This window comes from Arvicola amphibius, chromosome 7, assembly GCF_903992535.2.
Source record: "Arvicola amphibius chromosome 7, mArvAmp1.2, whole genome shotgun sequence".
NCBI classification, from domain to species: domain Eukaryota; kingdom Metazoa; phylum Chordata; class Mammalia; order Rodentia; family Cricetidae; genus Arvicola; species Arvicola amphibius.
This window is the reverse complement of record NC_052053.1, coordinates 77653683-77664121: the sequence shown is the minus strand read 5'-3', so window position 1 is coordinate 77664121 and position 10439 is coordinate 77653683. Positions and strand designations below refer to the sequence as shown.

The window sequence follows — 10439 nt, the reverse complement described above, 5'->3', positions numbered from 1 at the left end:
GGAAGAATTTAACATTTCTTTCGTGCCTTGTATTACCCCACTCCTGCTCTGACCTCCTCCCCTCTGCATGATACCAAACTCCTCACTGTCTCAGCACAGCAGAGCGCCCACACGCTGTCTCAGGGGCTTCTCCCAGGCTGTGACTTCTGTCACATACCACACTCAAAAGCTCTTAGAAAGATCCCAGGGTTTCAAGTCAGGGAGCTGGACTTTGAACCTCCCTGGTTCATCCTCTTTCCAGCTGCTAATCACTTAACCTCCATGAGCCATAGTTTCATTGCTAAGCATGGGGAAATTCTGGGATCCATCATATAGGGAGGTTGTGAGAATAAAGTACATTCGACACGTGGGGCTGGAGAGATGGCTCAGCAGTCAAGAGCACTAGATGCTCTTCCAAAGAACCCATGTTTGATCCTTTGCACCTACATGGCAGCTTACAACTCTAACTCCAGTTTCAGAGGATTCAATGTCACCTTCTGACTTCTGTGGGCACTACATATATGTGGTACACAGACATACGCAGGCCAAATATTTATATATAAATAAACAGTAAAAGAAATCGCCCAAATAAATTTTAATACCATTAGACGTGTAAGATGTTTACTGTGGTTAATACCTGATTGGGTATTGAAGTCTGCTATTAAATGTGTAGCCAGGTATGGTCACTGAGCCTGTAGTTCCAGCCTTTGACAGACTGAGGTAAAAGAGGATCACATGTTCTAGGCCAGCCTGGGCTATAAAGTGAACTCTTATCTCAAGGAAAAGAAAAACCTGTTGAGTTGAACTGATGCGCTCTCCCTTAGGAAGCAAGAGATCTGGGTACTGGTTAAAGGAACACGTGCCCTTCGCTTGATTAAATTGCAGTGGTTAGATGACATAATGCCAAGCTTTGTGTCCCATCATCTTCATGTGGAATCAGGGACCCAGCACCCAGAGACCATCTCCATCCACCCTCCAGGCAGACATCGCTAGCTGATCAGAGCATTCCAAATTCCATGCTGGCCTTGGAATCATCGCTCAAGGCTCCTTGGAGGCATCACCAATCAAATCTGAATTGACAGTTGAGATTAAACTGACTTTTCATTCCTGACCAGTGCCCTGACTGGACAGAACACAGCGTAAGAAGGACAGGAAAGGACACAGTCAAGGTGAAGTGTCTGTCTGTGGTGGGTCTGAGGGTGGGGGTACAAGGCAGCATCAGGAAGGTGGGGCCAGGATCCAGCAGGGACAGAACACTGGGGCACATAGTCACAACTGTCACCCTGTTTGTGCCACACCAGCCCCACTATACAGGGAAAGCTTGGTCTGGCCCTGTGGAGAGTGCAGGAGGAGGGAAGGGTGTTGGCTGCATGCCAGACAACCTCTCCTTTACTTTGGAGGGGTTTTGATCACAGTATTGATTTTGCCAGGGGCTGCAATTCCTCCACCTTAAGGGCAAGGAATTGGAGACACAGCTCTTTGCCATAGGGATGTGTAACCCATCACGGCCACTCCATTGTTCATGCCCCAGTGCCTTCTGTAGAGCCAGGGTAGCACCCATGCCCATTCTGTATGCCATCCTACTCATGAAAACTCGACTGCTTACCCCACCATCAGAAAGCAGACAAGGCCTGCTGGAAATGCACTCACTCCTGCCAAACTCCACCCTGAAGTCTGCCCTGCTGAGACCCTGGGTAACTCAGGGGGAATGGCTGTGCCATCTCTGTCTGGAGCCTCCCGTCCTTAGACTCCATCTCTGACGACTTGCTACACTAAGGGTATAGCAAGTGAGGTTGAATCCCAGGCTAGTAAATGAGGTTAAAACCACCCTGATTTGTACCAGGAGCAATCAAAGCATTTACCAAGGTCGGGACTCCTAAGTTATACCCTGCCTCTGTTGCTGCTAGAACTGGCCACACCAGGCTGTAACACCCCATGATCACCTGCGGTCCTAGCCATTCTGTGGGCATAGTCATACTGGGGGTCATCATTCACCATGAATTTGGGCAGCCAGGACAGGAAGCACTCATCCCAGCAGCCAAAAGAGCTTACTTCCACCCAACGCTTCCCATCCCTAGTCAGGCCTGATTGTAGATGACACTTGCTGCAGGCTGGACTTTGATGGCTGCGTTGCTGTTATGTAAGGGGTTACATAAGTCACTGTGTGATGCGTGTCCCGTATTAACAGAGCTTCTAGCCAGATGCCGTACCCCAAGTGGCCCTTCTAAGTCCCCTCAAGGCAGAGCAGTTGGCTGCCTTCATCCCCCACACTGGGCAGATAGAGTCCCTGGTTGACAGCTGTCAGATCACAGCATATTGGGACGTCACAACCAAAGTCAGGGATGATCCATCATTCCCTGCCCATGGACAGTGTCGGACAGCAATGCTGGCATCTGGGAGACAGCAGTTAGCACCCATTCCCTTCTACTCTTAGGTCAAAGAGGATTTCACCTAGCTGAGATCGGAGGTTACGGGTCACAGAGTTTGCAGTGGGGGCTCCCTAGCACGCCAGGCTGAGGAGGGGAAGGTTAGGGCCCTGCTCTGTGGTTGGCTTAGTGCCTCAGCTCAGTTCACTTGCCCCTGGCAGAACTCGGCAGAGACTCCCATGTGGGTGCAATCGGGAGTCTACCTCCTGCCTTAAGTACCGTCGCACTGGGGAAATAAGACAGTCATGGTGGGCCAGTCACGGCAGCTGCGTCTTTTGCCCAGGGCATCTCTACTTCCACAATTCTAGAACAAACCTGCAGCCAAACCCCTACTTCCCTTACTTGGCCAGAGTTTGGCAGCAAAGGAAACAAGAAGTTGTTTCCAGTCGACAAGATGCAGGCTGTTCAGGGGGATTGAGACTTACTTCCGGAAACAAGCTGCCCTGTGCCAAACCTTGGTAGGACAGAACACATTTAGATCTCACAGAGTCTGGTTTGGGACATGCTGGGGTTTCACTACTGAACTACCCCTCTGTACCCCCAGCCTAGAAAGACATTTTAAGATTGGATTCCCACGGAGCCCGCTAACCTAAGAAACATGCAGATAACACTTCAAGGAGACGCATAAAGGACACAAGCATGCTGCCATCTTGCCATCTTACAGGAAGCCCATCCACTGACAGCAATTTTCTTGGGAGCAGCCTTGTACCAGGGAATAGGGCCCACATGTCACAAGCTAGGTGCTGATTGACAGGGCAGAAAAGGGCTGGATATGTGAGGCAATGCCCCAGCATGGTGGGAGCTAAAGGGGTCTGAAGGGAGCTGGCAGGAGCCTAACCCGTGGGTCACAGGACCTTGGAGTCTATCTCCGGCAGAGTGTACCAAGAGTTTGGAGCAGAAAGGATGCTGCCCGCTCATACCTGCCTTGGGGGCTGGGACTTTGCTACAGAATTTCCCCTTCTGAGCCCTGGGGGTTAAAATAGCAATGACACAGCCCTCAGCCATGCAGAGGCGACTGCTGAGGACACCGAGCGTGTGATGGCTGCCACTACAGGGATCGCAGCCCCCACCTACCCCTGTCTGTGGTGCCCGGCTCGGCTCAGAGAACATGTGCTAGCTCCAGGTGTCGGGATTGCTGCTCATTAGCCCCGAGCCATCTCTAGAGGAGGGACAGGTGCCCCATCCCTACAGCAGCAGCCTCTTGGTACCACTTCTGAGTGAGGGTCTGGGGCCATCTCTGTCTGCCATTTAGGCTGTGATTTGAAGGTGTGGGCCAGGATGCTGAGAGGAGGGCAGGAGAAGAAGGTGGCAGAAAGTCAGGGAAACAGAGGCAGGGAGGAGAAGAGCTGGGTGGGAGACACTCATCAAGTGGGCACGGAGACCCTGCCCATAAGTGCTTCCCCAAGCAACTTTGTTCGCCATGTGGCTGTCGGCCTCACCTTCTCTCTGGGCAGTTGGTGGGCAGGGCCAAGGCAGCCTGGGCTTCCTTGCTTGCTCCAACCGAGCGGCCCTGCTTGCAGCCCTGCCGGCGTTGGCACGGTGACAGTAGCCAAGTGTGCAAACTTGTGCCATTGTCCCTGGGCCAGGGGGAGCCATGGAGACTAGCTAATATGACACAGGAAAATGTTTGCTGATGGCAATTCTATGGGCTTTGTCCACCTCTTTCTCCATCATGACGACTCGATTTAAGTCCCTAACTGTTTGACTACAAATGCAAGGGGACCGTGCAACGCCACCCTTTTGTCCAGCCGCACTGAATGGGCAATTCAGGCTTTGTGCGGCTCAATTGAGGAAGCAGACATAAAGACAAGATTCCTGAGAGCCCCGGCTCCCTTCCCATGGATATTCCAGCACCCCTCAGCTAGCCTGTCCAGGCTACCTTTCCCCACATCAGTGTACCTCTCGACCCATCTCAGGGGACCCTTCAGGAAGGGTGGGGAAAGAGGCTAGAGACACGAGGACAGACAGAGTCAGAGAGCACACGCTCAACACTCAAGGGCAGAGGGAAAGCAGCCCACGCCAGCTTACCCCATCTGATTGTCTGTCTGCACTGGAGCATGGCAGCTGGAGGCCTGGAGTATCTGGGGAAGGTTGGGTGCCTGTCTCCACTGCATCCAGCCCTCCTTGATCCTGGACATTTTGCACACACACACCCTACTCCCTCAAGAAACCAGGGTACCGAGGTCAAGGGGAGGGGGTGTGTGGAGGCTGGGGAAAGTGGGGCTGAAGGGTAGAAATTTACCGGGAAATGATTGCATTTGGGAGCTGTCTTTTTTTGTGATGGTCCCCATGGTGACAATTTGTGACGGCAAAGAATGTGGGACCGGGGCTCCGCCGCCTGATTGGGATGCTTTGTATCTGGAGAGGCGCTCCTGATTGGCCTGAGGGCCCCCCAGCTCCGGACTTGTCCTCCATTCAGCCCACTCAAGGGCTGCACAACTGCTTCTCACCCTGCACGGAGCTCGCTGCACGCCAGCTCGCCGGGCTTGCCTGGGTCTACCGTGGGGAACCTGCCGGCCACGTTGGCGGGGGTCCCAGCCCGCACCTCGGTTAGTGTGGAGTCCCAAGTGGTCTGACTAGGCTGGGTGGAGGGTGTGAGCGGGCTAGGGCTTTGGGGGAGGGGCACAGTGCTGTGGGTGGCGGCCGAGGAGGCATGAAATTGCTGCAGATGGTTCTACAGGGGAGTTCCTGCTGCCGGCAGCCTGAGATGAGCCTTGAAGGCAGGTCTAGATTAAGTGCTAGACAGGGATCCTGCCTGGCCCTGTGTGGGAGTTGGGGGTGGAGCGTGGGCACTGCAGAGGGGGCGGGGTGGTGGGAGGGGGAGGCCACCACTACGGAGGGGGAAGGGGGCTTGGCCTTCTGGAGAGAATTTCTTTGGCTTTGAAAATAAAAACTTGAATGGCGAGTCGTGCCTGCTGTGCTCACAGTATGTGGGAGACGCGACCAGCTGGAAATGTAGCCCCAGCGATGCCACTTGTAGCTAGATGGTTTTGAGAAAGGTGGTTCTCTTTTCTGAGCGTCACTTTCCAGGAGGGGACAACAGACCCTAAAAGACTGAATGGAATAGCTGGCACCTGTCTCATTTAGTCAAGAAATGCTGAATGACTTACCAGGTGTCCCATTGTGGATCCTGGTTGGGACAGAAGGGTGCCAGGCTCGAGGGGCTTTTTGCATTCAGTCCTGGTGGCCCTGGGAAGGTGTAACTGCCCTGGAGAGACTCCAGCTGCCTTTTGTGCTCTGCAGGTCCGCCCTGTGCTCTCTTTGGAGCTGCCAGCCCCCAGCAGACCCTGCACTCTTCATGGAAAGCCCCGCGCGGTTCCCGTGGTGATGGCAGCTGACAGTGATGTGAAGATGCTGCTGAATTTTGTCAACCTGGCGTCCAGTGACATCAAGGCGGCCCTGGACAAGTCGGCCCCCTGCCGCCGCTCTGTGGACCATCGCAAGTACCTGCAGAAGCAACTCAAGCGCTTTTCTCAGAAGTATTCGAGGTTCCCTAGGGGCCTGCCTGGCAGGGTGACAGAGCCTCATCTGCCCAGAGGGCCGGAAGAGAGGCCTGGGCAGCTGCCCCTCCACCCGTGCCCCGAATCCAGCCCTGGTGGGGATGGGAGCTGCAAGGAGAAGGCCCTGGGGACCCCCTTCAGGGAGGAGTGCCTTTCTAAGGAGCAGAGCTTTGGTGGGCTGAATGCAGAGGCTTCTAGACCTGGCCAGGTGCCAATGAGGAAGAGACAGCTGCCTGCTTCATTCTGGGAGGAACCAAGGCCCACCCTGAGCTACCCAATGGGGCTGGAGGTGGGCCTAACCCCCAGGGAGGCATCTCTGTATGAGAATAAGAAAAATTGCAAGGGTCTTGAGTCCCTGGGGCCTGAGACTACTCCATTGCCCATGTCCCCAAGGGTTCTAGCTGACATGGAGCCACTCAAGATGTCTGGGGTATCTTTGGTAGGCAGCCTTGATGCCTGGAGCTACTGCCCATTCCAGTACCATGGACAGCCCATCTTCCCCAGCCTTCCAGGGGTCCTGCCACAAGGTCCAGTACCCAGTCTGGGCTTGTGGAGGAAAAGCCCAGCCTCACCAGTGGAGCTAGCCCACTTCTGCAAGGATGTGGACAATCCAGGGCCCAAAGTATACAGACCTGTGGTTCTGAAGCCTATTCCCACTAAACCAGCTATGCCTCCACCCCTCTTCAATGTCTTCGGCTACCTCTAGCTGGATGGCCTTAGCCCCCTTTGTTGGCCTGCAGGATGGGGTCTCTGATAAGCTCTCCAAGTGAGAAGAGAGCTGGGCAGGGGTCTAGCCGGGCTGCTTCAGGGATTGGGCTCCTCAGCCAGGCATCTATTTGACTCTTGCAGTCTATGGGGCCAAGCACAGGAGCCCTTCCCCAGGAGATGCATCTCCCTATCCTTATGGAGACCATGGGCAATGGGACCCTAGTCTGGCAGCTGCCCATTACACACCTGTTCAGCTGCCATCTGCTGGGGTTGGGGGGGCATCTCTCTTGTTCTTTTTGTTCTGTGTAAATATTGAGAAAGTTAAAAAAAATAAAGATTTTTTTTGCAGTTTCTACCTCTTGGGTGTCATGAAGTGGGTTAGTTTCCAGATGCAGGGTCGATATAGAGGATGGCTACAGGAAGGGGTGGCTGGTAGCCTCTGAGATATCTGGAGATGGCTGCTGAAGGCCATGGCTCAGTTCATAGGAAGCAGGAGGGAAAGGATGGGGAAAGACCTTGGGGAAGCATGCTTGGTCCAGACACCTGAAGAAAGAGGTGTGGGAAATCTGGATCCCATGGTTCATAACGCTCTGTCTTAGGGAGGTAGAGCTATAAATTTTGGTGCGTCTGGACCTTAGGCTGTGCCAGAGTAGCCATGCCAAATCCTGGTCAAAGATAAAATCATGACAATGAGATTTCAGTTTCTTGTGACCAAACTGTCCCTTTTAATTTAAGCACGAGCATGGATATATGTCCACAGTGAATCAAACCAAAGCAAACCCCAAAGCCCAAGCCCTAAAGCCACAGCCTCTAACACCCATCCCAGTTTCCTTCGGATTGCTCTCAGCCACATGTCAATGAAATGTGGAGACCTCTGCCTGTGGCTGGATGGAAGTACATGTTGAGGGCAAAGACTGGGGTTTCTCCTGATAGTTCCTAGACAGCAAGCTGCTGATCTAGGTGGCTTCCTGAGTAGCATCGGCCTAGGCACGCTCTAGTGTGGCTGGGCTACACAGTATCATCAAACCAGGCTTTCTGCAACCAAGCCTGGTGCTGGGCCAGCCTCTGTTCCCCACGTAGTGGATTCCAAAAGGTGTGCCTATCCCTTCTGCTATCTCCTTCATGGCCTGGCTCTGAGCAAGCCATTAGCTAACAGCACATCCAGGATTCAAGGCTGAACATGGCCCTTTGGTCCTAGCCTACTCCCCCAATCCCGCAACTCCACCAGGGAGTCCACCAGAAATGCAATTGGCCGGGGAAAGATGGGCAGTATTCCAGGATTCTGGGGCTTTCTGTCCAAAGGCATCATGGATGCTAACATGACACAGAGTTGTCCTAAGTCATTTTCTGGCATGTGGAAGGGGCAGGTCTTTAGCCTATGATCCATCTTAGAAAACACAGGGGGAGCAGGAGCAGGTGTGTGCCCTCTCCTACCCAAAAGCACCATCACCAAGAACCCCTGGTCCCATGCAATGGTTCTCAGCCTCCTTGAGACTGTTCAGCAGGGGCCTCAAGTTACTTGTCTACGCTGAAATTTCCTCACCCAAAAAGTGAGATCGGACGTAGACCAACTGCATGGGCTGTTGTTTACGTGGAAGTCTGATTTCTGTCATTACATGAAGTTGTCTCCTACACTTAGGCACCCGGAGGTCCTTCTGGGCTGGCAGAGTAGAACTACTCACAGATCATGTTGCCTACTGCACTGAGCGCCTTGGACACCCTACAGCCCCACCACCCTACTCCTAGAGCAGGAGCACCCCTCGAGCCCCACCATGACTAAGTCCTGGTCCTTCACCAGCCTTTTTCTGCCGGGGCTCAGCTTTCCCAGTGGGGCCTGGAGATCCATTCCTTCAAAAGCCAGAAGGCTCCATTTAAAAGCAGAAACAGGAACTGGAGAGATGGCTCAGTAGTTAAGAGCACTTGGTTTGATTTCCAGCATCCACATCAGAAGGCTTAGAGCTGTCTATAATCCAACACAAGGGCATCTGACACCCGTGGGTTCCACGGGAAGCTACACACACGATGCACATAAACTCATACAGCTTTGCACACATAAATAATAAATCTTTAAGAAATAAAAGCAGAAACTTTTAATGGGACACAACCCACTCAACAAGGGACCCAGGGCACCAGTCTTCTTCATACAGGAAGCATCTGCAGGGAGCACACTGCACATCTGGGAGACTTGAAATTGGAGAGGTAAAAGCAGCCTTGGTGGCAGCAGCAGATACACCCCCAAACAAAGAGCAAGGTGGGAGCTGAGAATGTAGCTCAGGTGGAGAGAGAGCTTGGCTACCATACACAAAGTCCTGGGGTTGGATCCATCATTGCAAAATAAATAAGTAGCAGGGAGGGAGGAGAACAAAGAAAGAGCGAGACCAAGTTGTGTTGGTGTGGCCCCGAGCAAAACCTGAAGCCAGTACAGGGGCTCCCGTTTGCTCAGTCTCCTGCTCCTACCACTAGGGCGAGCATTCTCATGCTTGTGCATTACAACTGGGGCCAGACTTCCAAAAGGCAGTTTGTGATACTGTGTGACATCTCTAAGGCAGGCACTCTGGCTGGGTTTGGTGGCACAATGGAGTCCAGAGTGGCCCTCAAGCACTAGCCAAACATCACTGGACCACAAGGCCAGGCCTCAGGCCAGATTTAATATTTGGGAGTTAAAACACACTTAACAGCTTCCTCTGTACCTTTGAGGCTAAGCATCCCCAGGAGAGAGGATGCAAGATTCCCTTTGGACTTCTTCCAACAAAACATCAAGGGCTGCAACCAAACACAAAACTAGAACCAACCCCACAGGGATTTGTCATGTGTGCTCAGACAAGTGCCTTCCCCTCCTCAACCTCTATCTCATCATGACCTTGAGGGTATAGACAAGATGCTGCTTAGCCCCCTGGAGCCCAAAAGGCTGTTCCCTTTCTTGCAGATCCTAGGATCTACTAGTGAATACCAGGGATGCCAGAGGCAGCAAGGCCATCAGGAGCCCAAGGCCCAGAAGAGAAAGCCAGAGCTTGAGCCGCTGCTCCTCTACTGGTCCAGCTGCTTGCTTTCTCAAAGGCCAGAAACCACCCTTGACCTTGCAGAAGGCCCTTGGAGACAGAGGCTAGGCTAGGTGCCGGCTTTCAGCACGGGGGTTGATTGACCTGACCGGGGAGGCAGTTTCACTGTCATGCACAGAAAACCTTGAAAAACTGGTGTAACTCCTATGAAAACAGCATGTGCTCGGTCTCAGCTTCTGGGTCTCAAAGCCCTTTGACTACGATCAATGACAGTGCCGAGCCTCAGCACTCACCTGGGTGCAGGACACCTGCTCCCACCTTCTCTCACAGGAACATGAGGGTCAGGGGTCCTGTGCCCTCCCTGCCATCTCTCCAGGTCTGGATTGCTTTCCTGGCTATTTCTACTTCTGTAGCAAACAAGCGTGAGAAGGAGGATCACGAAATGTGCAAGACAAGCCCAGGTATCAAGAGGACTTGCAGGTGTGGACCCACCGCTAGTGATGGAGCTCTGGTTTTCATGGTGATTGAACTAGGAGAAGAAACCAACTGGATCTTTCCTGGTCCATGAAGGACATACCCTCATGAGTCTTTGAGAGACCAACAAAGGTGACACATTAGGGCTCTGCATACCCTGTACCTAGCCCCTGCTCAATCCTACTACTGCCAGGAGAAAGGCTGAGATGCCGGGAGCAGCTGAGAACCTCAGGTCTGGAGAGTCTGAAGGGAGGAACGTCACAGGGCAGAAAAGGAGTACGCAACATTTATTGTACACAATGAAGCATTAGACTGAGGGTTGCCCGCCCCCCCCAGCCTGAAAGCTCAGAGCC

General features: G+C 53.2%; 1 protein-coding gene across 1 annotated transcript; it reads left to right on the top strand.

The window, feature by feature from the left end:
- Window positions 1-5674: 5674 nt before the first annotated feature.
- Fam181a (family with sequence similarity 181 member A) lies at window positions 5675-6611 on the top strand. The gene has a single exon (XM_038335633.1). It carries the CDS (start codon window positions 5733-5735, stop codon window positions 6609-6611), a length of 879 nt encoding a protein of 292 aa, XP_038191561.1. The 5' UTR covers window positions 5675-5732.
- Window positions 6612-10439: the final 3828 nt, after the last annotated feature.

Bases quoted from the DNA above. Each gene is read 5' to 3' on its own strand.
- Fam181a (XM_038335633.1), top strand. From the start codon at position 5,733: ATGGCAGCTGACAGTGATGTGAAGATGCTGCTGAATTTTGTCAACCTG.